The sequence below is a fragment of the Denticeps clupeoides genome, chromosome 11, assembly GCF_900700375.1.
Source record: "Denticeps clupeoides chromosome 11, fDenClu1.1, whole genome shotgun sequence".
In the NCBI taxonomy this organism is placed as follows: Eukaryota; Metazoa; Chordata; class Actinopteri; order Clupeiformes; family Denticipitidae; genus Denticeps; species Denticeps clupeoides.
Window position 1 is genome coordinate 771,902 of NC_041717.1, and position 27,055 is coordinate 798,956.

A 27,055-nucleotide genomic window follows, 5' to 3' on the forward strand; every position below is an offset into this window, starting at 1 on the left:
CTTAACAGTTGGCTCGGGCTGAATTATGTCAGGCCTATCTTTTTAGGGACTGTCACTGGAGACAGGGGGTTAAGATTGCTGGTTCAAATCCTGATCAGTCAACCAGTGCAGTGCTTCAACCACTTCCACTTCACTTTTCACTACTCCTGCACTTAAATGTTATACAAAGAAGGGCAACTGTAACATTTTCAGACTGCACGACAGAAGCTTGATGTGGAAATACATTCCAGGTATCCAATATTATTAAGGAAGCTCCAGTTTGCAAAAAATAAAAATAAATGTAACAAATAAATTTCAACTTGAATTTAACTGTTTTTCAGCACAAACATAACGTTTTGGAATGAATAATAATAATAAAAAAAAAAAAAACCACCATAGTTCAGAGTGTGTTGGTTTTAAGAAATGAGTGTTAGAAACATGTAGAGTGGTAGTAAAAATTGTGATCTTTATTTTAAAAAGGAGATTCTTTGTTTAGCATTATAACACAGAAGACAACAGTATTAAACTAACAATGTGTTTAACACAAGGTCTAGTTGAAAACTCCCTGCTTCATACAAATTTAACAATTTCTTTGGCCCTGGACTTTGTTGGGTAGTCTCATTGGCTGGAAAAACATGATAAATGGCTTGAGATGGTTTCTTTTAATAAAGTGACAAAGTAAATTAAGACATGCCCATGCAAATACACAGTAGAGGACAAAAGACAATAATAAATCCCATTACACTTGGTGGTGTGTCCACAATACTCCCCTTCCCCCCCAAAAAAAGAGCAAAAGACAGAGGCACATGACTGCTTCCCCACCTTTAGCCATTTGACCCACACTGGTGCAGGAAGATGGAGAAGAAGTGCCAGTGGTAGAGAGAGGAGGGAAGTGAGGGTGATTGTGTGGAGTTTAGAAACTGTTGAGATCCTGCAGGGTTTGGTCCAGTGTGGCTTGTACTTTAAGATTCTCCTCTTTAGTAACAGCCAGTTTTTCTGCAGAGCAAAAAGGGGAGGTGTTAACACTTTCACGTGGTATATATACGCACACACAATTGATTTCATTGGACATTTTAATACAATTAGGAAAGCACTCTCAGAGTATAGGCATATACCATTACAAACAGGTGATTGTGCATATGTATGGGTTCCAACTAGCAAATCTGGGGATTTTTTAATGTATTAGTGCTCTAAAATGAGCTTGGACCATCTATTCATCCTACATAACTATTACTTGTGAGTATCTTTTATCTTGATTTGGGGTGGGCAACAAAATCCTGGTACTAGATCACTATAAAAATCATGTCAGATGTCAATGAGATGCTTTGGACATGTTATTCAAAATGTACAGATCTAAAAGCAGAAAGAAATACCCAAGCTAAAACAAATTCATACATACAGTGAAAGTATGAATACCACTTCACTTTAAAATTTTTGTTAGATTACAGTATTATTCTAAAATAGATTTAAGGTCTAATAGTTAAAAGATACAATCCAGTGTTTCATAAGTATTCAATATTTTGCACCTTTGGCTGCAATCATAGCCTCAAAAAAGGTTTTTTTTTGTCATTGTAAGACACAGCACAGCACATGGTGACACAACAAGATGTGTCCTCTGCATTTAACCCATGAAAGGTGCCCCTGGAGCAGTGTGTGGGGATGTCTTAGTTGGCCTATTCGTAGGCCATCAATGCCCAAGTATTATTGGTTTTGGTTTGTTCCCATTCTTTCTGGTAGGTCATCTCAAGCTCAGCCAGGTTAAATGACCAGTGCTGGTAGAAAGATATTTTTAAGTCTTTCAGAAGATGTGATTGATTGATTGGATTAAAATCTGGGTTCTGTGGGACCCTCACAGACTGCTCCTGAAGCCACTCGGTTGTTATTTTGTCCTTGTGCTTCATTGTCATGTTGGAAAATAGCTCTATTTTTGCCTGCTGCCATCTTACCCTTTATGTGGACTAGTCTGCCACAGAGAAACCTTCCCACATTATGACGCTGCCTCCACCATGCTGGTAACAGCCAGGTGATGAGCCAGGTGTCTGTTTTCATACAGACATGACGCTTTGAGTTCAGTTTTGGTTTCCTGAGAACACAATATTTTCCTTCATACAGTCTGAGAAACAGTCAAGAATGTTTGACCTTCAGGATGGTTCTCACATCTCCACAAGGGAACACAAGCTCAAACTTAGTGACTATTTGGTTCTTGGTCACCTCCCTGACAAAGGCCCTTTTTCCCTGATTACTAAGTTTGGTCAGACAACCAGATCTAGAGATGGTCCTAGTGGCTCCAAAATGCTAACATTTCTAAATAATTGAGACCACAGTGCTTTTTGAGACCTTCAATGCGGCTTGTTTTTTTAATTATTTTGAATCCTTCCCCAGATGTGTGCGTTGCCACAATCCGGTCTCAGAGGTCAACAGACAATTCCTTGGACTTCATTGTTTGGTTTCTGCTCTGATATGTACAGTCAACTGTGACACCCCATATACCTCATTTACCACAGATGGACTCCAGTCATGTTGTAGAAACATCTCAAGGATGAGGAAAGTAATCCAGAGCTCAATTGTGAGTGTCATATGGAGTGAATACCTACTGTCTAAACTATTTTCTAGAAGAAAATATGGTTATAATACATATAATGTATGAAAATAACTATTTCTAAAGGTTTTGGTCTGCTTTTAACTCAAAACAAGTAAAAAATAGAAATACAAAAGAAATGTACTTTAAATCAAGCATTATACAATTAATAAATGTCACCTCTGTCAGATGGATTATTTCCTGTCAATCATTATATGAATTTAGTTTCAAGAAAGCCTTTTCACAGTCATCGCTGGATTTTGTGTAGAATTAAATGAAATTAATCTGGAATAAGGCACTAAAGTGCAATGTAGAAGTGATTGTCCTCTGTTTTTAATCCATCACCCTGTGAGCAGTGGGTAGGCATGAAAGGTGCCCAGGGAGCAGTATGTTAAGATTGAACCTTGATCAGTGGCACCTTGACAGCTTGGGATTCAAACCTGCAAACATCCGGTTACGAGTCTGCTTCCTTAGCCACCAAGACAATTAAATTACAAGTTAGCTTTTTTCTAATAGAACATAACACTTCAGTTATGAATAATACTACACATTTTTGTGTGCATGATTCAAAATTCAAGCACACAGCTGCAAAAAACAAAAAGTCTTCATTTAATGTTTTTTTAACACAATGGAAGACTAAAATCCCATTGACCCTTCATCCAGGGCGTCTTTTCCCATTTGTAACAACCCTCTGCTTTTAAGTGAGCACTACTTTTCAATCTGAAGTCATCTACACATTTTGTGGCTGACTTAGTGGCAGATGCTTCACAATACAGAGGTCAGAATATGATGCAAAGCACAAAATTGAATCGGGACACTGACCGGTTCAGTTAGAATATAGTTCAATCACCTGATAACATTCCAAGTTGACAAACCATGCAAACATCATTAGAAGACAATGAATGCCAATAAGCAGATACTTGGATAGTTGCTTGTTTGATTGTATGATTCCATATGAAAGAATGCCAATACTGATAAACACTGGAATTTTTTTGATTCTTGATTAATGACGTGGAAACCCCTGATCTAAATGAAATGGGATTTACAATCTGAATTCAACACTCCAGAGATACATCTACAATAGTTCCATTTTAGATTTTACAAAAGCTGCATTCAAATCTGTGCCAGCAAAGGACTATGTGAACAATACATTGTATGTGTATTATTAAACTGTATGTGATTAGTGTATTGTGTGATTAAGCACAGAAATGTGTGTAATGAATAACGTGGCCAGGGTTGGGTATGTGCTTGAACAGCGCACGAAAGGGGTGGGTCTGATAAAAGGTCTTAACAGCACATAATCGTGATGTGAATTTAAAGGTGCAGTATGGGTAATATTTTGTACACCAATGTTTTCATTACGGTGTGATCTTAAAATTAGCTATTTTATATTTACTTAGGTAATGTGCCAGACTGGCCATTTTTACTATGAAGTAGCAGCTTGAATCCAGCACTTGACTAGTAGCTACTGAAACCTTCTAGCCACCAAAATTTCTAATACAAAGAAAACAGGATGACAAGAAGCATTTTTTTCCCTCACTTCATTCAGCACAGAGAATCCGATATGAGAATGAGAAAAAAGGGAGGAAAGAAAATACAGGGCCATAAAAGATCAGAAAGAAAAGCAAATGAGAGCAAATAAATTACATCATTACACAACATGAGGACACACACAATCCAGAGAGACACTGACAGATAGATAGACATACATAATGAAGGGCACAGGGGTGGGAGCAGAAATGAAAAGCCCAGATGGAGAGAATATTGTTGCACAGTAGTCAGAAGTGGAGAGGTAGAAACCAGAAACAGGGCTGTGGGAACCTGGTTCTCCTCTTATCTGAAAAGACAGCATCGAGATACCAAATATTACTGCTCAATCAGCTATGCCTTCACATCATACACACAATGCATGCATGCATGCATGCATGCAGCTCCTCAGCTTGACCATCACCAGGGTTATAATCATTCAACCACTGAAACAGCCACATGAACTTCTAAAATGTTCAAAACCTCAGGAGACTCAATGTCCCACAATCTTTAGCCAAAAACACACACACACACACACACACACACACACACACACACACACACACACACACTACTTTGTGAGTTAATGATCACAACATTCAGGAATATAATTCTAAACCATAAGAGGGAATTAAAGAATATGGGCTATTCACAGACACACAGACACAGACACACACACACACACACACACACACACACACACACAAAGCACTGAATTACATGGATGTCATGTCGTTGAGGGCGTGGTCCAGTTCCTCACTAATGGCTTTGTATTTAAGTTTCTGAGCATACAGCTCATCTGTTCATACACAGAGGGGAGAGAAATGAAAAATGTAGAGAGACGTGGAGAGAGAGAGAGAGAGAGAGAGAGAGAGAGAGAGGGGAGCACAGAACACACCATTGGAAAAGGAAATGAGGAATAATAAAGAAGGAAACATGATGAGATAGAACCTAATCTACCAGTTGCAGTTTTTGGTACCACTGCTGAGGCTGGTGCATGTCTGATCCTGTTAGGGTATTGTACATGGGGGTAGAGGGGTTCTGTCCAGTCCATCCATGCTCAATTGTTGAGGGACCTTATGTACTAGTCAATTAGTAACACCAGCAAACATTTTACAATGCGTGTGGGCACTTTACTTTACTTTATTTAGCACTTCCTGAAGTACTTTTTAAAAATGGAAATAAGTGATTATGGCAGTGATTATAATATTTTTACTTTGCTTTTTCTGGTACAAAATGTAATCAAAATATCTTAAAGAAAAAATCTTTGAGGGAGAGGAGGGAAGAAAAGAAATAAAATTTAACCTTCGAGGTCATCAATGGTCTTCTCCAGCTTAGCAACGGAACGCTCAGCAAACTCAGCTCTAGTCTCAGCCTGAAAGAGAGAAAAGGGTGTCAAAAAATTTTCATGATACTTCCCTTGGGGTGTATTACAGTGATATTTTACAATTGTGTATCACTAATAAAAAAAAACAAAAAAAAAAAAACACTATATAGGTTAACTGTCGACAGCAATTTGTCTGGACTTAATTTGTATGACTAGAAAAAATAAATTCTTTGCGTAAATCTGTTTAAACATTGTGCTGTAGTTTTTCATCATAAATGAGAAGGAGTGGCAAACTCTTTGACGTTGTTAATCTTTTGACTTGACCTAGTAAATATAAGGCAGTCAGTTAAAGTCATGTTCCTCTACAACCCCTCACGCAAGAAATTTACCTCCTTCAGCTTGTCAGTCAGGATCTTGATCTCCTCTTCATACTTGTCTTCTTTCTGAGAGTACTGCAAAAAAAAAAAAAAAAATCAAGAAAATTGAGTACCTGAGAATCTGAGCTAAGACCAGTTGACACATGCATAGCAGGATCTGTAAAGACAGAAAGGCACTGGGTGAGGGCTTGTCTGAGTGCCAGCTTAGTCAGGGCTTGTCCACAGGAATGCAGCTGGAACCAGACCATGTCCTAGGCACCGCTCAGCTTCTTTGCCCTTCTGTGCTATTATGTTTGCTATTTTTATTTACAGACATGCCAGAGAGACATGGAAAATCTGTTCATATTTATGGAAATATTTCTAGTAAAAGTGAAGTGATTGTTAATGTGAAACACTGCAGCACAGCACATATTGCGCATTGCACACACAGCATTTAACCCATCGCTTTAGTGAGCAGTGGGCAGCTGAGGCTTCTAGAGGCTGTATTCATAAGTTGAATTCTTGTCAAATGTTTTACATACTGGAATCCCAAATTGATGTTTGGAAAATTTTGGATTAGATGAGAAATCTATTTCAAAGATGATTGTAAAGATCCAATATGTATAGAGTACAGTTGAATCAGCTTGATCAAGAATATTCATTATCTCCATAGTATTCTAATACAGGTAATCCCTAGTGTACAGATGTAGTAAAAAAAAAAAAAAAAAAAACAAAAAAAAAAAAAAAAAAACACACATTTGCCCTAGGTCCTTATGTAGAAATGTCTTTGTTCTTGCTGTAGGCCTTCCACAGCCAGGCATACATCACCTAACATAAATTGATCTGCACCCCACAACATATAGAGGTCTTTCCAGCTAGCTGGGTGGTTTGTAAAAAACTGTATTTCACATTGACAGCACTGGTCTTTTGGAATCAATGGCCATAACTTGATCAACAATCAACAAGCATCCACTAAAACTGAAAATGTCTTACTGAAACCTGCACACAGTCACAGAACAGTACCTTCTCAGCCTGGGCCTCCAGGCTCTTAAGGTTATTGGTGACGTTTTTCAGCTCTTCCTCCAGCTCAGCACATTTACTGCATTTAGGGTGGCCATTTTGATTTTGAAGAAACAAAGTAGAGAGCAGGAAAAGGAAAACGTAAAAAAAAATGAAAACTGAAGTAGTGAAGAGTAACAGTCAGACAGAGAGAACAAGGGAGCACAGGAAGAAAGAAATATAATAACTCCAGATTAGAGCTGTGATCAGTCCTGTTAGAAGATGTGCATGCTGGCTCAGCTAGTGGAACGGACTGGAGTCACACAGGGAGACAGAGCTGAGTGGTGGACAGGCATAGGAGGAAAGGAGGCAGTCGGAGAGGCAGGCAAACCCACAATATTCAGCTGGGCCTGAGGTCATGTTCTTCCAGGATAGACAACACACACATTGAATTATGTATGTAGTATATACATAAACCGATCATAATTCTCATTTTCTAGAGATTCGACAAGACACACACACTAGCTGCTTTCAGTTTGGTGTAAGAAAAATAAATCTTTCGACATTTATTTGAATAATTGTTCTGCTCCACCAGAAACATACAAACAACGAATATCCCTAACACACACACAGGCACATACAGACATTAACACTACCTTGTCCTCGCTGGCTTGCAGAGACTTCAGTGTTTGGTCTAACCCTCTCAGTTCCTCTTCCAAGGCCTTGGCATTGCTGTTAGTGCAGGGGAAGGGGGAACATGCCAAACACATCAAACCAAGAGGTTTTAGGCCACACCAAAATCCATCTACACAAGCACGCATGCACATGCGCGCATACACAGACAGACACACACACACACACTGCTCAAAAAAATAAAAGGGAACACTTAAAGAACTCAATTTAATTCAAGTGGTAGTAGCCTAGTGGATAACACACTTGCCTATCAAATACCACTTACTAACATTGTGTCCCTGAGCAAGACACTTAAGTTGCTCCAGGGGGACTGTCCCTGTAACTACTGATTGTTAGTCGCTCTGGATAAGGGCGTCTGATAAATGCAGCAAATGTAAGTGGTTCTGCAGGTGTTGACCCTTCTCATTTCCTATGCTTTCTGGCTGATGTTTTGGTCACTTGAATGCTGGTGGTTCTTTCACTCTAGTGGTAGCACGAGATGGAGTCTACAACCCACACAAGTGGCTCAGGTAGTGCAGCTCATTCAGAATGGCACATCAATGTTAGCTGTGGCAAGAAGGTTTGCTGTGTGTCTGTCAGTGTAGTGTCCAGAGCATAGAGGTGCTACCAGGAGACTGGCCAGTACATCAGGAGACATGGAGGAGGCCGTCGGATGGCAACCTCAGCCATTGTGCAAGGAGGAACATGAGGAGCACTGCTAGAGCCCTGAATTTGTGACCTCCAGCAGGACACAGATGTGCATGTGTTTTCTCAAACGGTCAGAAACATACTCCTTGAGGGTGGTATGGTACCCAGTCCACAGGTGGGGTTGTGCTTACAGCCAAACACTGTGCAATATGTTTGCCATTTGCCAGAGAATACAGATATGCCACTGGAACCCTGTGCTCTTCACAGTTTCACACTGAGCACATGTGACAGATGTCTGGAGATGCTGTGAATAACCTTCCTGCTGCCTGAAACATCCTCCAGCATGACCGGTTTGGCAGTGAGTCAGTAATGGCTGCACAGCTCTCCATGTGCTTGCCAGATGAGATCCTCAGACCCCTTGTGAAACCATATGCTGGTGCGGTTGACCATGGGTTCCTCCAAGACCTCACGTGGCTGGAGTGTGTCAGCAGTTCCTGCAAGACGAAGGTATTGATCCTTCCCCAGACCTGAATCCAATTGAGCACATCTGGGACATCATGTCTCGCTCAATCCACCAACGGCATGTTGAAACACAGACTGTCCAGTTGGCGGATACTTTAGTACAGGTCTGGGAGGAGATCCCTCAGGAGGTCATTCAAAATCAAACCGAATTAGTAATCAGTTTGTTGTCAGCACATTCAACTATATAAAGAACAAAGTATTTAATAAGAATATTTCATTCAGATGTAGGGTGTCTTATTTTTGTGTTCCATTCATTTGTTTGAGCAGTGTATATTGCAAGTTTTTTTAGGCATGGACATTTGATTATTTGCAATGTAAGAGATGCTCAGGTCACAATGAGAAGGATGAAATATTCATGAATTATTCATATTAACAAACAGTTGAAAAGGGATCTCATTTCACTTAGAAATGACAAGCCTTGACAAAAATTGAGAGAACCCTTCTTTTAATAAGACTGTGGTAAGGGTTCTCCAATCACTAAAGGTGAGGTCCTGTATAAGTTTGATTGCCACTGGATCGACATGAATTTCACACTTATTTTCCAAAGAATATTTTTTTCTTTGGAAAATGGGTCCTAAATACCCAAAACACACAAAAAGATAAGATAAAAACGCACGCCTCGGCCAGCTCTGCTCTCTCCTCAGTGCGCTCCAGCTCTCCTTCAACAATCACCAGCTTACGAGCCACCTGTACAAACACACATGCACGCATTAACAATCAAATTAGTTAAGGACCATGGCATGCCACGCATGTGCCAGTGTGTGGGTATGTGATGGTTGGTGTGTGTTTGGTGTGGGTGCTCGCCTCCTCATATTTGCGATCAGCCTCCTCAGCAATGTGCTTGGCTTCCTTCAGCTGGATCTCCTGCAACTCCATCTTCTCCTCATCCTTCAGGGCCCTGTTCTCAATCACCTTCATGCCCCTGTGATGAGTGGAAACTGGGCTCTTTAACTGTCCATGTCTGAGATTGGAACATTTTTATTTATTTTTTTAATAATCACAAATGTGTCCGGTACATACCTCTCACTCTCATCAGCAGCCTTCTCTGCCTCCTCCAACTTCTGCAAGGCAGTGGCCAGACGCTCCTGAGCTCGATCCAGCTCTTCCTCAACCAGCTGAATACGACGGTTCAGAGAGGCCACCTCAGCCTCAGCCTGTTAAACAAGACCATCACATGTAATTCAGAAGCACATATAGAAATTTCCACATTTTCAGTTTTTCCACATTTTGTTATGTTACCTTATTCCAAAATTGATTAAATTCACCAAGAATTCTACACACAACACCCCATAATCAATTTTGGAATAAGGCAGTAAGATGGAAAGAAGGAGCTGAGGATCACTACTCATGGTTTGTAGTAACCATGATTATCAAAAGGACTGTAGGTAGAAAGAGTTATATTCAAGTTGTCATTTTTTGTGCTATTGTGTGACAAATATTGGGACACTGAAATATTTTTGGGCATAAAAACATTATTTAAAAAAAACATTATGAGACTAATGCAGTTCAGAAGAGGGGAAATTCCCTTCCAGCACACCGACTCCGTCTGCGGTGAACGTTTTGAAAGTTTCCAGTGAATGTGTGGAACAGTTGTGTGGAATTCAACAAATAACAGAATTCATTGCCTAAACCCAGGCATGCACTATGCAATTTTTCACTTGTGCGATAATTCCTCAAGTTCAGCAGAATCGCAACTTCATGCGTGTACATGGCAGGTGAGCACCGATTCATTCGCCAGACCAAGTAACAACTGGCAATTGGTCACAATATGGTCACCCCTTGTGAGGTTTCTTCTCGATACAGCGTAATATTGCCATATTTTTGTGGTGATAGGGGCACTAAATACAAATTCAGTCAGGTAGTGCTGTTGAGCATATTCTATAGTGAGATCAGCAAATGTGAAAGTCAGGCGCTGTATGGCTGAGTACTTTGAATTACCACTTAGCATTTCTGGCAGAGTGAAATTTCTAAATATGGCAGATCGAGCTGCTGTCGTTATAGCGACACATTTTGGATCCATGTTTATTTTAAAGTATAATGGACGCAAGATGAGTTGAGTTAACTAACACCATACTTGCAGTATTTAGTTATATTTTGTAAATTTAAATTTCAGCCCTAGATAACGGACTGGGCTCTTTAATTTCTTATTTTCCATCTTATGATTTATCTTTATGTTTTTTAGTGTTCTTAACCTACTAGGCCACCACCGCTTGTTTGTATTAATAAATATTAATTTTTGTATTGTGAGAGAGATGTTGCAAAAAAGCATGGGTCTATTTAAACCTGACTAATGTAGAGTGTAAAAGCTAAGTTGGCAGGCTACTGAAAAAAATGGACCAGCTTCTGGGTCAAGACCTAAATAAAAAGAAATCCTGTTTAATCGTTCTTTCCCAGTCATTCACTAGAGTGATATTTCCAGGGTTCCTCATCTCTTCAGTCAGTTGGAAAAAACAAAAGTGTCTAGGACTGAAATAGTGCTGCACGATTAATCTAATTGCAATCGTAATCGCGATGTCAGTCTGTGCGGTTACATGAACGCAAAAAGCTGCGATTTAAATGATTAGTACATGGATTGAATCGGCAACATATCACTCATTCTCTCAAAGTTTGCGAGCTGACTGAAGTCTCACTTCAGTCGATTGTGACGTGTTTGGTCACATGACTTTCGATTTGGTTCAATGGAGACCTCAGATTCGTGACTCACATAGACATATGGGTAGACGTACGTCAATGTCACCGCCATATTGCAATAGGCTCTGCTGTGGAGTGAAGCATATACATGTCTATGGAGAGAAGTGCATAAAAAAGCCTCACTCTTGTGCTGCTTGGGGCTGTACAAACCGCTGTACACTCCAAACCAGATCCCGGGGGATTACATTTCATAGGTAAGGCTGGACCATTGTTTTGAATATATTTGGCCATTATAAAATCCCGCTAAGCTAGTGAAGCTATGCATTCCTGTGTTCAAGTCAGCCTCCAAACAACATTTTGGTTAAACGTAAGAACTATTTTATTTTATAATGGCCAAATATAATCAAAACAGTTGTTTAGCCTTACCAGGGTTTGTCGTTCAACAGTAATGTAAAAGAGTTTTTTGTGATTATTTAATTTTGTAGAATATTGTATGAAAGCACTGGGCATTTCAAGTTGTTATAAGTAGTTTGTAAGTAGAAATGTGAAGCACATTTCAAAATTATAAAGGCGGTACAATTTATTTTATGCTCTATGGCGATGGCGGAAAATTAAGATATTGGTGTGCTTAAAAGGTTTCAGCACCTGAAACAAATGCATCCTCACGTGAATGGCACTTCTCCAAGCTTCTACAAGGTATCATATTTACTGGATTTAGTCATACTTCTTTCATTAATATTTTCTTTTTACTACTTTGTACCTCACCCAGATGGTGGGCAGAGGGTACACCACTTTTTCTTTATTAAAATAAAACTAAGGACAAGTAGGTTAATATGTTTGTATTTCATAGTTTTTTTTCCATGTACATAAATGTTTCATAGAAAAATAAAAAAGTTGAGTTTGAATAAACATTTTCATCAGGAATATTAGCACATTGCTTGCTCATTTTAAGATTCCGTTCATGTTGCATAACTATGCAGACTATTGATATAGTTGATTAAAAAAATGTACAGAAATACAGCTCTACAAGCGACATCCTGCACAGGCCCCAGTACGATTATGGATATTGTAAATTTCCCTCTTGTGGGACTAACAAAGGATGATCTTATCTTGTTCATATAACCCCTTCGGTTCTGGGTGCCAGAGACAGCGCTCATGTTCTGTCGCAGTAACGGGTATCACTAAGAAAGACAGAAAGAAAAAGATACATTTCTCGCGAGTAACCTCCCACATGCTGTTTTTAATGATCATTTATATATTTGTTTAGAATTATTTTGTTATGTGAGGTCTGATTTCGAGGTCATCGCCGCGTAATTTATAGCGCCGCGTCAGCTGAGCAACGCAGCGTGCGCGGTCGCCGCGGCGACGCGACGGACGTGACGTCACGTAACCAAAGCTAGTGCTTCGCTCCTAATAAGGCGCGAGGAATCTGGGGTGCGCCCATCTTCACGCACCGGGCGCGTTTGAATGGGGGACTAAGCATGAAGCAAAGTTCATCCGTGGCGCCCGGAACGGAAGTGGGGATTCGTTTGGAGAGACAGGCGCGCAGATTCTGACGGCTCCGAAAGCACATTTTACAGTATACTCAACCAAACCAAACCCCACTTATTTCCTGATTACAAATTATCAATAAGATCAATAAATAGCCATAGTCCCAACGCCACTGTTTACCTGCTCCCGGGCACTTTTCTCCTCCTCGACCTGCCGCTGCAGAATCTCGGCTTTCTCGCCCGCCTCGTCCGCCTGCTGCTGCAGGACCTTGATTTTTCGTTTTACCGCATCAAGACTGTTAACTCCGGCCATCTTGCGACGTGTGGACTGGAGTAGGGCAGGTAGGGTGATGGGGATTTTCTTTCAGGACCTGTGTGGATGAATGTGGTGGCGGTCTCCGTTTCTCTAGAGGTCTAAAGTCCACTTTTTTCAGACGTTTCCAAACCCGCGACGTGTTCTGCCGTTTTTGCCGCTTATTTACGGTAAAAAAAAAAAATAAATAAATACAAGGGGGGAAACGAGTCGCTTACGAACACTCTCGCACTTCTCTTCTTCACTGACTGCGCCCAAACTCTTCCCTTTTCAACCCACTTCCGCCTTACTCCACCCTGTCTCACAAGCATGGACTCACAACGACTGGAATTCTGATTCAGGATCAGCTCCGCAGCGGAAATGCGTCCTAATGGAACCGGGCAGCTGATCTCCGTCCGCTTTCTCCCACGTAACTTCACATGAGCCTGAAAGTACACGTGTCCTGGGCAGGTAGGTGACGTCACGCTGCTTGGTCTGAATTTGTTACGTACTGGGCCACTCCCGACACGGAGTGTGTGTTAGGCCACATCTGGACTAGACTGTTGCAACAAATCTGTGGCGATTTTACAGTGCTGTATAACACATTATAACTATTCATTACCTTTCGCGCACACCACCGAACCGGATACCATCCCAGTACTCACCATCATCCTGACCAATGATGACCTGAGAACATTTCATTTAATTACTTGTAACTTACATGAATGTTTGAGGACGTCGTGCCCGGAGCGTCGTGACTGTGTTTCACAGACTGTCCAGCAGATGGCGGAATGGGATTTAAACTGAAGCGCCATTGTTAACCGGAGCAGCGTGGTCGGTTTGGACTATCTTCTGGAGGCTAACAAGTGTTTTCATTGTTTTCATTTTGTTTTGACTCTTGAACCCTTCATGTTATATTATTAAATAGTCAATATAGACTGAAGTACTTCTTTATTTTCCTATTTTTAACTAATAAAAGTTTTGATGACATTTGGACCGTCTCTAAAAGTATGAAAGTGAAATGATTGTCATACACAGCAGCACAGCACATGGTGCACACAATTAAATTTGTCCTCTGCCTTTAACCCATCACCCTGAGTGAGCAGTAGGTAGCCATGGCAGGAGCCATGGGGATGGTGCTTTGTTCAGTGGCACCTCAGAGGCACCTTGGCGGATCAGGATTCGAACCAACAACCTTCTGATTACAGGGCTGCTTCCTTAACCGCTACGCCACCACTGCCCAGGCCACCTGTTCATATAAAGAGCATATGAACTTCTCAGTGTTGGAGCGGTTGGTGCCACATCTCCAAGGTCAAGAGTTTGAATCCCAGCTCCAGCTTTCCAGGTCTGGAAGAGCATTTACTTTGCACGTTAGGTGAAGTGTGTCTGTTTGAGCGAATGGTGTCTGTACCCTGCAGTTGACTTGTATTGCAGTGAGTCCCTGCCCTGCGCCTAATGTCCTAGGAGGGGTTCTGGCAGTCACGGCACTGGCTAGCAATAAGTAGGTATGAAGATGTTACATTATATTTACAGAGACACTTGCCCAGCAATTGACCAATAACTTAAAAAGAAAGTGGTTGCTGTCTCTTTATTTTTCCTTCTTCATGCATTTGTATGTGTACAGTCTGTATTTGTAGAGGAGCATTATTTGGCAGCATCTCTGGGCTCCTCGGCAGCTCAAGGCCACCTGTCTGTCAGTCAAAATGCAGAAAATAGCCTATGTCCTCGTCGACCACTGTGACAGATGGGTGTTTTTTTTGCTTCCCCCTCCCTCCCCTAAACACACAAAGGCATAAAGCCCTCTGGTATGTGCAGCTTCTAAAGGCAAAGGCCAAATATTAGTGTGACAGACAGTGCCATGACAGCTGCTTTGCTATATACAGAAAAGTGCTCAGTAAATCATTCTACATACACAGAGACATGTAGAGAGATGGCAAGCCAGGCTGGTCCTGGAGAGACAATGGTTATGGTGTAGAGAGATGATCCAAATATCTGAGCCAGAATCTGTGAAGCTGGCTTGTTTTCATCATGATTTGCATCAACCCACCAACAGTTTACATAGAAAGCAGTGGATGTTCTCATCAAAGTGTGTTTGTCAAGTTCACTGTTCCTAATAAGGGCCTGCATTCAGGATTCATTTATGGCTCCTTGTCACTGTGTTGCCCACCACGTGGCATTTTCAATGGAGGACATCATAGTGTTAGTTTGGGGTGTGTGTCTTGACTCACATCAGCAGCTTTCTTCTCAGCAATTTCCAGTTTCTCCTGTGCATCTTTTAGAGCCTCTGAGTATTTATCAAGCTCGTCCTCTGTGGACTTCAGCTTCTTCTGCATCTGGATCAACTCATCCTCATGCTGTAGGAGAGAAAGGGAGAGCAATCTCAGACCCACACATGTGGTGATTTTTTCTTAATACAGCCCATGTGGATGCCACTTTACATTTACATTTACAACACTCTTATCCAGAGCGACTTACAATCAGTAGTTACAGGGACAGTCCACCCCTGGAGACACTCAGGGTTAAGTGTCATACTCAGGGACACAAAGGTAGTAAGTGGGATTTGAAGCTGGGTCTTCTGGTTCATAGGCTAGTGTGTTACCCACTAGACTACTACCACCTACATGAAGTGGAATAGACCACTTCATCCTAAAACAGTTTTTTTAAATGAAGTATATTCACCTGTGGCCAGGTGCTGAGTGACGTGTGTGTATTAATACATCACTGTTCAACTTCTCTGCTATCATCCACATCCCTCTCCGCATTCTTCCAATGGGCACCTCAGCTGTTGGGGCTTCTCACCACGCAGCTCAGTCCATAATTCTCAAATTCAAGAGCTGGTTCTGGCATGTGAGTTTGCTGGACAGTGATAAAAGCTCCTTGCTCACCTGCTTGCTCTTCTCCTCTGCTGCTTTCTTGTCGATCTCAGCCTGTTCAGCCTGGTCAAGAGCGTTTTCCTTATCCAGCTTCAGCATCAGCATCTTCTTCTTAATGGCCTCCATCTTGGCTGCTTTTTGGTGGCAGGCACGTCCGACTCAAATGACCAGGAAAACAGACAGAGTGGGTGGATGAAGGAGATACGAGAGACGTTAAAGAGCAGACAGAGTGCGTTAATATACCCAGGGGCCACGCCCAATCTAAACCAGCAACTCCCAAGACGTCACACATCCCCAAGTTTAACAGTGTTGGCCCCTCCCCCTTCAATCGGTTACTCCTCCCACTGCACCATCAAATCCTCTCCCAATCTGGTCAGTTCCTTAGATATAAAAAGAGATGGGGCAGTGCCCAACTGTTCACAGACAATGGCAGCCATGCTATTCTTATCTGCAAGTATGTCTAACTAATTACTTCTGTTCTTTTTTTATAACTTGTAACTCACACTACCGTGAGCTGGGCTTGTTTCCACAGATGTCGCAGTGACAGAGGTCAGACACATGTCCCCAGTACTCATGGACTTTCCTGTCAAAAAGACTGGTGGACTGTTCACACAATCGGATGACCATTTACAGAAACGATATGCATGTCATACTGAAAACCCATCTCTGCTCCCCACCATGCCAGCAATGCCACCAAAGCTCGAAGGCACAGCCACCCAATACCATGCCTGTGCTGGTGCTAATGCTACAGTAAGGGTTCAAGCCTTTCAGTTCAAAGGGCAAAGATTAAATATATATTTAGAGTTACGAACAAGGGGGCGTTGGTCATGCTCAAGTGTGTAACCATGGTGTTAGTGACTGGGAAACAGTAAACTAGTCAAATGGAGTTTTAAAGCCTTCTTAACTAGATGGCTTATATATGTAATCCGAGATGTAGAAGTTATTGAGTATGTTTCAAAAAGAGGATAATTTGTCATTTCTAAGGCTTGACACAAGGTCAAGACTAAATGTGTGTGTGTGTGTGTCAGAAAGAATGCTAGTGAGTCACAGGGGATATAAATACATCTCTCTTGGCATTGTGGCAGGAACACACTGCATGTAGACAGAAAGATTTGGAATGGACCTGGGATAGATCCTTCTCTCTTCTTCTTGTGTAGTAGAGTAGAGTAGGTCTATGTGCTGAGAGAGTCAGTCTGAGTTTAAGAGCAGGTGGGATAGTGGTTATGTGATGCCAAGAACAGCTGCGATACATTCAGACAGGCACAGCAGGAGTCCTCCCACTGGACCTCAACACTGATGGAGATGTTTGGTTCAGAAGGTTTTGGAGATTGTATGAAGGATGCAAGTTGCCTTTAAAGTTGCATTTTAAAGCATAATTTCAAAAAATTAATTAATTAATTGCTTAGACACTTGCATATGAACAAGAAGATCACAAAGTTACAGGTTCAAATCCCATATCGATATGTATCTATGTGTGTCATAGACTTATGCATAAAAAGTGCACTTAGATGACATAAACTTTGTAGGTTGAACATTGCTCTAAATCACCATTAACTCTGAGATTTGGTGCATCCACCAGCTATCGTTTTCCACAGAAATCAACATTGTATACCCATGATGCCAGTAGGTGGTGCTTTTCCCTGTTTTGTCCTGGTTAATTGTCACCTGTTCCCAGTTATTTTAGCATATTTGTATAAATGTCCCTGCGAATGTCCCTGCAATGTCTCCAGTCCTGGTCGGTTCTATGTTGTGTTCTGTGGCCATATTATTTTCTGTGTTTCTGTAATAAAGGAAAGATGTATTGTGCTTCGCCTTGTGCCTTCTCTATAACATGACAAACATATTATAGGTAGAAATCCAGAAATAATACACAGTAAGAAAAACTACTGGATATGTTATGCAAATATAACATATTCAACATTATAATCAATGTTTGTCCTCCAAAATCTGTATTGTCTGTATTTCAGTCATTTATATTTCATATTTACATGGTTTGAATGGTTGAACCTAGGTGTCAGAGAAACTCCTCATCAACACTTACTCAATGAGAAGTTGCTGTAGTCTGGGCAGTGTGATTTGGTGTTTTCAGACAGAAATCAGCACATACAAATCTTTATTATTATTTTAATTATAGAATAATTATAATGAACCAGTTTCTAATGAAGGCAGAACAGACCTTTCTCATCACACTGCAGGTATAACACACAAATATCCCCATGAAAATGTTACAGCAGTTTGTCCATAGTCAGGCACATACAATTTTTTTTATTAAAAAATGAATTTACTTATTACTTGTTACAATCTTCAGCTGGTCATTAAGTAATTAAGATATTTTTTGTAGTTTATCTCTAGGAGAATATATGGCTGAATATCAAAAACAACAAAGCAATTCTGAATTCTTAAAACAGCAATTTATACCAATAAGAATATTTTGATCAAACATAAGTCATACTGTGATTTTGTGTGTGTGTCTCTGTGTGTAAATAAAGGACAGTTTTAAATATATAATGCAGAATCAGTCCCCAATCCACCTGATTGGCTTAATCTTGCACATATTCAGCAGTATCTACTTACAGTGTGACATTTTGCATAAGCTGTCCTCAATGATCATACAGGTTTGGCATATCCTCATTTATTGTAAAATACAGCATTGGTCACATACTGGCACAGATAATTAATTGTAAAGCAGACAAATAAAAAATTGTCCTTATACAGTTTGCACAGAACTGTATAAGGATGAAACAATGTTCTGTTTCATTTAGCAGTGGGACGCCTCGAGTCCATGTAGTTCTGCTGAGGATTTACTCTCTTCTGGAATGTCCTGCAGATCTAGGACAAAGTTAATTAATCAACTGATCATCAATTATCACATAAACGATACTCAAACCAAAATGAAACGCGTGAAATCTCGTACTTCAAGTCTGAGCTTTTGCACATTCAGTGCTAGAGGGAGAAAGGAACCACCCACACAGCCACAGAGGAGCAGGAAATAGTGATGAACAAGGCAGAAAAATGGACGTGAGTGTGTGCATGTGTGGCAGTATTTGTTGATGTGTGGGTGTTTATTGCCTGTTCCTCGAGTATGCAACTGAGAATATGTGTGTTTGCATGCTCCCACACACTTGCAGATGTATGTTGCCTGTTCCTGGGTAAGTGTAACTCAACAGTGTTGCTGTATTTCACATGGATAACCAAATTGATTTGAGTTACATAATGTAGTCTAGTGGGCTGCTATTAACATACAGTAGCAGGGACTAAAGTTCTATAAGCAAATCACCCTGCTATAAACAGATAGTGATGCATGCTACTGACCTCTGGGGCTCTCAGATCTTGGTGACACCTTAACCTCTTCATCATCGTTGTCTGATATGATGTCTACATCCACATCACTGCAGTCCTGCAGCTCATCTGTGTGGTCCATGTATTCCTGGTTGACCAATGGGGTGCCAGTGTTTGGTTTTGTGCCACTCTCCATGCGGACAGGAGGAACCTAATAAAACACAGGGTTCAGATCAGTAAAATGCTTCGGTGTCAACCATCATCTATATAAGCGTAGCCTTTTCTCATCATTCCAGAGTAGCTTATGGTTCAGGTGGAAGTGGTGGAAGAGGTATTTATATACATCATGTGGTTTGCAACTTAATTAATATTGTGACTTTACTCTAAACACATGTTGCATGCTAGTTTGGTAGCTCATTGCACTACTGCTGAAATTTCCTGGTGCAGCAGATCCACAAAGTAAACTGTGATTATACTTCTGGTGTTTTTTGTGTTTTTGAGCTTAAACCTTACTTAGCTTCAAACCCCTCAGAACAGAACTTGAATAATTGGACAATAAAGCCAATTTGTAAAGGTTTCTTAAGTGTAATTTGTCATTTTAAATACTGTGAATATAAATCCATGTCTCAAACTCACCTGCCTACACACATAAGAAATATAAACAATAAATTACATGATAATTACATGATACAGTGGCAGGGTGGTAGTAGCCTAGTGGGTAACACACTCGCCTATGAACCAGAAGACCCGGGTCCGAATCCCACTTACTACCATTGTGTCCCTGAGCAAGACACTTAACCCTGAGTTGCTCCAGGGAGACTGTCCCTGTAACTACTGATTGTAAGTCGCTCTGGATAAGGGCGTCAGACAAATGCTGTAAATGTAAATGTAAATGATAATGTGGCTATTTTTTTTTTCAGGCAGTGCAAAAAAACAGATGCAGGCAGACAGAGAAAAAAACTCAGCAACAGATACGGACAAGCTAACAGGAAAAAATAATGGCAGCTTCTACAGGACTGAACCTGGCAACGCCACAGAAATGACATGTTGGCGCAGGAAGGAACTAGGCATCATGGTGCTGGCAGAATCTGGAACCCAATGGACAGTAAGTAGGGCTCGACAATGGGCCACCTCAATGGGACACCTCTTCTGCAACTCCTTATGACTGCGGGCCTTGCACATGAGCGAGCAACACCTCTCGGGAAGTCTGGTCGGCAGGATCCTGACCACAGCCTTGGTTGCACCCAGGTGAAGCAGGCCCCAGTGTCAGAGGTTGGGGGCACTGGCTGGGGCAGGTTGGTCCTGGTTACTACTTTCGACGTTGTGTGCTGGCGCAGTGATGCAAAACACTCACTGGGTCAAATGTTCTGGCCAATTATTCTATCACGATATGGAGACTGAGGACCCAGTCTTGGGTGTACAACAGAGTTTTATTAATACACAGAAAATAACATGGGTCAAGGCCCAAACAGTAGAAAGTCGACAAACTGACAAGACAAGGCAGACTAAAACAGACACAGACAGGTCAGTCACCAGACTTTTCCTCAGAATTCAGATTTGGGTTCAGGGTCAGAGTAAACAGAGTAAACAGGGTGGTAGTAGCCTAGTGGGTAACACACTCGCCTACGAATCCCACTTACTATCATTGTGTCCCTGAGCAAGACACTTAACCCTAAATTGCTCCAGGGAAACTGTCCCTGTAACTACTGACTGTAAGTCGCTCTGGATAAGGGCGTCTGGTAAATACTGTAAATGTAAATGTAAATGTAAACACAGATAGAGACTCGGCAAGGTAGTGAACAAATGAGGTATTTATTGGGTGGTTAGACCAGGGGGAAAAGCTAAATTGTATTCTGCTGAATCAAGCGCACAGGCTACTGGCAGACTCCAGTAAAGAAACCAGCAGATAAATCCTGGTTCCTGGAAACTGCTAAACGAGGACTTGGCATAAAACGAACCAGAAGGTCACCACAGCCACCACCACCGTAACAACTACAGCTTCAGGGATCTTCAAAGGGACCAGTATCATCATAATGGACACGTATTGTACACCATGACACTGGACTACACTGGACTTTTCCACCTCTACAACTGTAGGACCATTTCTTTGTCTTATTGGACAAATCATCACCAGCCCTGCACTGACACCACTTGCAGGCTCGATCTACCCTGGAAGGGGGTCCCACTCTGTATCACTCCATCCCAAGGTTTCTTCCTTTCTTTTTTCTCTCTCCTAGAGTTTTTTTTTTCCTTGTGTGCAGAAGGGTCAAGTGTGGGGGGTGTCCACTGTAGGGCCTGTCAAAGCCCATTCAGACATACTGTATGTGATTATGGGCTATATAAGAAATAAATGTTGTTGTTGTATTCAGTTTCTGATCTACCTGATGTGAAGCTGCACTTCCTCCTGCACTTCCCAGGCCAGTGCCACTTGTCCTGAGGTCTCGGAGCTGTTTCTCCAGCTGGCCTCGGAGTCGTTCACTGTCCCGCAGTCGACATTCTGTCCCACGCAGACGACCCAGCTCTTCCTGCAGCAGGCTGTGCTGCCTCTGCAACAGAGCCAGTTCTCCAACACCCCCCTCACCACCCCCGTCACGGGACAGAGAGCGTACCACTCGGTCCCTGGGGCTGGAACCTCCTGCTGAACTTTCACCAATACAGAACTCGACTATGGAGTCCTGCTTAATGACTGCAGCCTGATTGAAGAAAAAAAGATAGATGAAGGGAAAAGTCCCTAATAATGACTCCAAATAATAAACACCAACCTGCAGTGCATGCAGCTGAGTGCTGAGATTCAGAAGCCTCTGAGAGACCTCCTGCAATGCATATACACACACACACACACATAAAATAAAACCTTTAGGACAGATGCTGTCATTGTTTTTGTGTGAGGTGTACACACCTCGCTAAATGCCATGTGCTCCATTTTATTCCCATTACGATCCTGCCAGATAAACACAGCACAGCAGAGTGAGACAGTCCCCAATTCACATATTCACAGAAACAGTCAGTGTGAACATGTGACATGAACATGTAGGTATCAAATGTAGGGTGAAAATAGTTTCTATGGGGATGTTAGGGAGCTATCTTTTTCAGCAACATGATGTGTCACCCTGTGGGAGTGTGTATTTATGAATATGCAAATGTGCGTGAGAGTGTGTGCTCCTCTGACCTGTGCAGACAAAGACTCTAAAGTACCATTGAGAATCCCCTCCGCTTCATCTGAAGAAGAAATGCATAGTGAAATCCTCTCTTTATTTCTTCATATGATGGCAAATCTTGCTGCACTTCACAGGTACTTACTGATGACCAGTGGGCCAATGTGGCTCGAGTGACCATAGGAACCACAGGGTTGTGGCATCTGCAAACTTGAGGCCAGCAACAGTTCAGTCAGCCTATCAACTACACACATTGGTTCTGTCATTGGTGCATCTCTATATATCTATGATTTTTTTTTTTTATTGCTTCACAATTATTATGTCGTTTATATTGAACTATGCTTTATTTTCATTACACATACATTTATCATGATATATCCTAAGAACGGAATGTCATGTCAAACAGCAACTCCTGGCTTGTATTGAAATGAATCTGAAATGTCAAACTATACTTGCACTGAAGAATTTTGTGTATAGAGCTGGGCCATGGCCTGAAAGGCTCATAATATCATTTACATGACTGCATCTGTGTTGGCTTAGTCAAACCCTCAGAAACATTGCATTGGTGGAAAACATGAAAATACGATCAGATTAATAGCAACATTTTTACAAAAGTGCAATAGGCCCATCCATAACTAGACTTTTTTCCCAGTTATAGTTTGAAAGTGCAGGATTTCAATCCTAATTTAACCCTCATCAGCTCCAGCTCCTGGGCGGACACATGCTGTTCCTCAACCCTGTTGAGACTGATGCCAGCCTCTGAACTCTAACCACAGTGTGTTTTCCCCAATTTCCATAACAAGCACTGAACCAGCACAGAAAAAAACAGGAACAGCATGTGTCTCCTCACATGTCTCAAGAGAACAGGCTCACCGTTTCTTCACTTCCTTCACTTAAACTAAGCAGACAGCCTCTCTGGGCATGTTCAAATTCAACAAGTGTGTAGCTGAACATCAGGCATAAATGTTAAAAACAAGATGTGTTTAAAAACATATCTAGAATATTCCATTACTGTGGTCACCTCTGTGTCACTCTCTCCTACCCTCAATGATGGCATCAGTGAGGATGTTTTCTGCACGATGTGCTTGGCTCGTGTTTGCTCTGAACACATTTCTTGAGATGGGTGGCAGCATGACTTCATGACCCCCAGTGACCTCCACCAGGTCAGAGAACAGGGTCACCCGTTCTTGTAGCAACTCCAGAACCTCTCTATCCTTCTGCTGGATATCAGCTGAAAAAGGTTTAGTGTTAGTGTGTTTGTGAGTATACACGTGTGTCATATATCATGGTCATAGGTTGACACATATAAGTAATTTGATTCCTGAACTGTTCATATTATGGGGAGGGGAGACTGAAGACCATAAAACAGAAAATAAAAATAAAATTTTTGGTAAAAACATATACACACACTGTCCTGGTGCTTTTGGTTCTGTGTTCTGATTTCTGTGTTTGTGTTTGCAGGATGCCTGGTGAATGCAAATTGAGCCAACCTGTTCCTGCTGTTGACAGCCAGAATAAAGTTTCCTTTTTGGGATTGCGCTTGCTGTGTCATCGACCCCGCCCACCTCCCTAGAATTTCCTGATTGCTTCACTTCTGGTTCCCCCTGTGCTTCCCTTTGTCTGTGTTTCTTTGTTTTTGACTTTTTTTTCCCGTTTTTGTTCATCGTTGTTTGTTGTAATTCGTTTCGTACCAAACACTCAATCTAGTATTTGCTTAAATGTCCATAAGGTAAAGCTGGTAAAGGTCAATTCTGAAAAAATCCAGATTTGGAGCATTGGCTTATTTCTTGGGCTGGACCCTCGAGGACATGGCAATATAACACTACTAACTATAGAGGATGACAATGAGTTTATTGGAACTGATAATCATGGAATCTGAAATGAACAAATACATTTCTTAGAACTTAAAAAATAAAAAAAAAATGGAAAGGCCTACATTAACATGACTTCCATATCCATGATAAGTGTCAAGTGATAAGTGAATCTTGGGATGACACTGTCAGGATTGCCTGCAGCTGGGCTCCACACCGGAACCCAATCCTGACGCCCCATAAATGCCGGAAGTTTCCGCCCGTTCGGGGTCGCTGGCATTTTCGTGGACTCTGCACGAACTTGACCTGGTTTTGTTATGAGTGTTTTGAGTTCTGGCAATCGCCACACGCCTACGGGTTAGTTTCAGTTCGTTATTTAAGTTAAATCGTTTTCGGCCACCGCGCCGCTGTTTATTTGTATTTCTTTATTGTTTGTATTAATAAAACCCCGTTCCCAGCATGTCAAACCTCTGCGCTTCCTTCCCCCGTAAGTCCGTAGTCGTGACAGAATGCCAGCGACCCACCCAAAAGCGCAGAGGTAAAAAGCAGAGGAGAAGAAACGCCGCGAAGGACGCAGCCCGGCGCGGCGAACGCGGACACCAGGGGAGAGACGCGCCGCCCGTTCTGGTGGAGCGTTTTCTCCCCGAGAAGCCGTGGTACGCGGCCCCACGTGATGACGTCACCCCCGGGAAACTCCGCGAAACCCGGAAGCGACAACGTCGGCGGGTGAGTGGGCGGAGCGAGGACGTTGGCGTCGGCAGCAGCGAGGAAGTGATGTGGGCAGCGAGCGCAGAAGATGCGACCCCCACGATCTTCGCCATGTCGAGCCAAGAACTCTGCGCTCTGCTGGCAAGGCTCCCCGTGGACTGGGACGACACGGACGACGACGAGAGCACGGGAGACGAGAGTTGGGCTCCGCCCATCGCACCAGTCTGCGATCGTCGCAAGGTCCGTGGGGACCCACGTCACTTCCAGGGGGGTGAGAAGCGACAACAACGGCGGCATCCCTCCAGCGAGGGGATGGGCAGCCTCCAGCCCGAATGGCCAGAGTACTGTCCCTGGGAGTTGATCGCACCCTGGGTCCAGGATGTCCGCAGGGTGGACGACCCTCGGAGTCACAGGTGGGAGGACACGGATGACGAAAGCGACAATGACGTGGATTTTCGTTGGGCAGTCGGGGCCGGGATGGCTCCACCCAGCGCGCGCGTCCGAGATTGTCGCGACATCCGTGAAGATCCACGTGACTTCCGAGGGTATGAGGTCGACACGGACCAACACGAGGATGACGCCGATTGGGCAGTCGGTGCCGGGATGGCTCCGCCCATCGTGCCCGTCCGTTGCGAGGTCCGTGGAAACCCACGTCAGTCCCAGAGGTGCGACAACAGTGAGGAGGAGGACAGCGATGCGGGCGTAAGCTGGTGGAACAGGGCGACAGGAGGTCGCCAACCAGCAACTGCACTGCCGGAACTGCCTCACAGGGAAGATGCCCTCCCAGTTCCAGTCGCCGACCCGCCTTCCCTCTGCTCGGACGTTCCCCAGCTGAACGGCAGCGCATCACCAGCGCCCCCGCATGCTGGAGAAGACGTCCACCACCCCCCACGCCACACGCCCACCACCATCTCCAGCGACGCTGCCTGGCAGCAGGGAGAGACCGACAGGAGTTTTCGGGACTTCCAGCAGAGACTGAGGGCGGAGTTTGATCGGCCAGAGCCTGAGCCAGGGATCGAACTCTGCCCCTCCACCACATCCAGCGCCAGTCAGGATCCGGGGCAAGAAGACCAAGCACTGGCGGGCGACGAGAAGGTCGCGCCTCCCGAGATTCTGGCTGTGCCCCCTGAGGAGGTCCCGGAGAGCTCAGAGAGGGAACCAGACGACCCTCTCTTCTGTCTGTCTCTGTCTGTGTGTGTGTGTGTGCGTGGCATATGTGTCCGTATGTCGCCCCCACTTCCCCTCTTTGTGTCCACCAGATGGCGACCCAGCCGCGGAGCCGAACCCCAGGGAGGAGGTTCCTGACCCGAATGTGCTGGTCCAAGGCGAGGTGGACAAGCCCCAAGGTACCCCGAAGTCCAGCCGGGGGGGGTGCTCCCCCAAAGAATTTTTGGGGGGGGTGCAGTTCGGGTTGGGGACTCCTCCTGAGGGGAGGGGAGGTGGGGAAGCGATGGAGCTGGGTCCTCCGGTAGCCAGTGAGGAGGGCGGGCCAGGCATGGGCCTGCGTCTGCCTCCAGAGGGGTGGAGCGCCATAGAGCCCTCGGGTAGGCATGAGGACCCAGCTGGGACAGGCAGGAAGAGGGCCTGCTTGTCCCAACGGACGCAGAAGGGGCTAGCCGGATGGTCTGGCAATGCCCCCCCCTTGGCACCAGGGCCGTGCAGCGAGAGGGGCTGCATAGTCCCAGAAGGCACCAGCCTGGGGTGCCTGGAACAGTCGCCGGAGGCTCTGGGACAATCTCCCTGCGCGGTGCAGGGGGTGACACAAGACGTGTCAGAGGGGACATGTGGAGACAGGGCCCACACGTACTCAGATGGATCGGCCCTGATTATTGTGTGCAGGTACGGGAGTCCGGGGCCGCCATGCGGGACCACGCCGGGGAGCCAGGCCGAGGGTCCGGGGCCGCCATGCGGGACCACGCCGGGGAGCCAGGCCGAGGGTCCGGGGCCGCCAAGCGGGACCACGCCGGGGAGCCAGGCCGAGGGGTCCGGGGCCGCCAAGCGGGACCACGCCGGGGAGCCAGGCCGAGGGTCCGGGGCCGCCAAGCGGACACGCCGGGGAGCCAGGCCGAGGGTCCGGGGCCGCCAAGCGGGACCACGCCGGGGAGCCAGGCCGAGGGTCCGGGGCCGCCAAGCGGGACCACGCCGGGGAGCCAGGCCGAGGGTCCGGGGCCGCCACGCCATGACCACGCCGGGGAGCCAGCCCGAGGG

General features: G+C 43.8%; 2 protein-coding genes across 15 annotated transcripts in view; both read right to left on the minus strand.

The window, feature by feature from the left end:
- Positions 1 to 425: 425 nt before the first annotated feature.
- tpm3 (tropomyosin 3) lies at positions 426 to 16,125 on the minus strand. Of its 9 annotated transcripts, none has more exons than XM_028995865.1 (10): positions 15,907 to 16,125; positions 15,250 to 15,375; positions 9,629 to 9,762; positions 9,413 to 9,530; positions 9,225 to 9,295; positions 7,423 to 7,498; positions 5,801 to 5,863; positions 5,390 to 5,459; positions 4,805 to 4,883; positions 3,146 to 4,394 (listed from the first exon to the last, which is right to left on the minus strand). In XM_028995865.1, the coding sequence occupies exons 1-10, from the start codon at positions 16,018 to 16,020 to the stop codon at positions 4,391 to 4,393; spliced, it is 855 nt and encodes a 284-aa protein (XP_028851698.1). In that variant the 5' UTR covers positions 16,021 to 16,125; the 3' UTR covers positions 3,146 to 4,390. The 9 variants fall into 9 exon arrangements, with proteins under 9 accessions (XP_028851699.1, XP_028851701.1, XP_028851706.1 ...); XM_028995864.1 differs by lacking the exon at positions 7,423 to 7,498 and adding an exon at positions 6,791 to 6,866 and having other exon boundaries at positions 15,907 to 16,124; XM_028995866.1 differs by lacking the exons at positions 3,146 to 4,394; positions 4,805 to 4,883; positions 7,423 to 7,498 and adding exons at positions 426 to 975; positions 6,791 to 6,866.
- A 1,865-nt stretch (positions 16,126 to 17,990) lies between these two features.
- arhgef2a (Rho guanine nucleotide exchange factor (GEF) 2a) overlaps positions 17,991 to 27,055 on the minus strand; it is a 40,545-nt gene continuing 31,480 nt past the window's right edge. For 5 of the 6 annotated variants that reach the window (XM_028995862.1, XM_028995860.1, XM_028995859.1 and 2 more), the window contains 8 exons: positions 23,371 to 23,559; positions 22,474 to 22,572; positions 22,343 to 22,392; positions 22,073 to 22,114; positions 21,936 to 21,986; positions 21,555 to 21,866; positions 19,207 to 19,384; positions 17,991 to 18,723 (listed from right to left, as the gene is read on the minus strand). In XM_028995862.1, coding sequence (XP_028851695.1) covers positions 18,653 to 18,723; positions 19,207 to 19,384; positions 21,555 to 21,866; positions 21,936 to 21,986; positions 22,073 to 22,114; positions 22,343 to 22,392; positions 22,474 to 22,572; positions 23,371 to 23,559 — 992 coding nt within the window. In that variant the 3' untranslated portion in view covers positions 17,991 to 18,652. The remainder of the gene's footprint in view (positions 18,724 to 19,206; positions 19,385 to 21,554; positions 21,867 to 21,935; positions 21,987 to 22,072; positions 22,115 to 22,342; positions 22,393 to 22,473; positions 22,573 to 23,370; positions 23,560 to 27,055) is intronic. The other variant, XM_028995861.1, reaches the window with a different exon arrangement.

Excerpts from the sequence above, each read along its gene's own strand:
- tpm3 (XM_028995866.1), bottom strand. The coding sequence starts at position 16,020 with ATGGAGGCCATTAAGAAGAAGATGCTGATGCTGAAGCTGGATAAGGAA. Across the intron at positions 5,864-6,790 it reads TGGAGGCCCAGGCTGAGAAG|TACTCTCAGAAAGAAGACAA; the intron begins GTACTGTTCTGT and ends TTTTTTTTGCAG. Across the intron at positions 976-5,389 it reads GACCATTGATGACCTCGAAG|AAAAACTGGCTGTTACTAAA; the intron begins GTTAAATTTTAT and ends TTTGCTCTGCAG.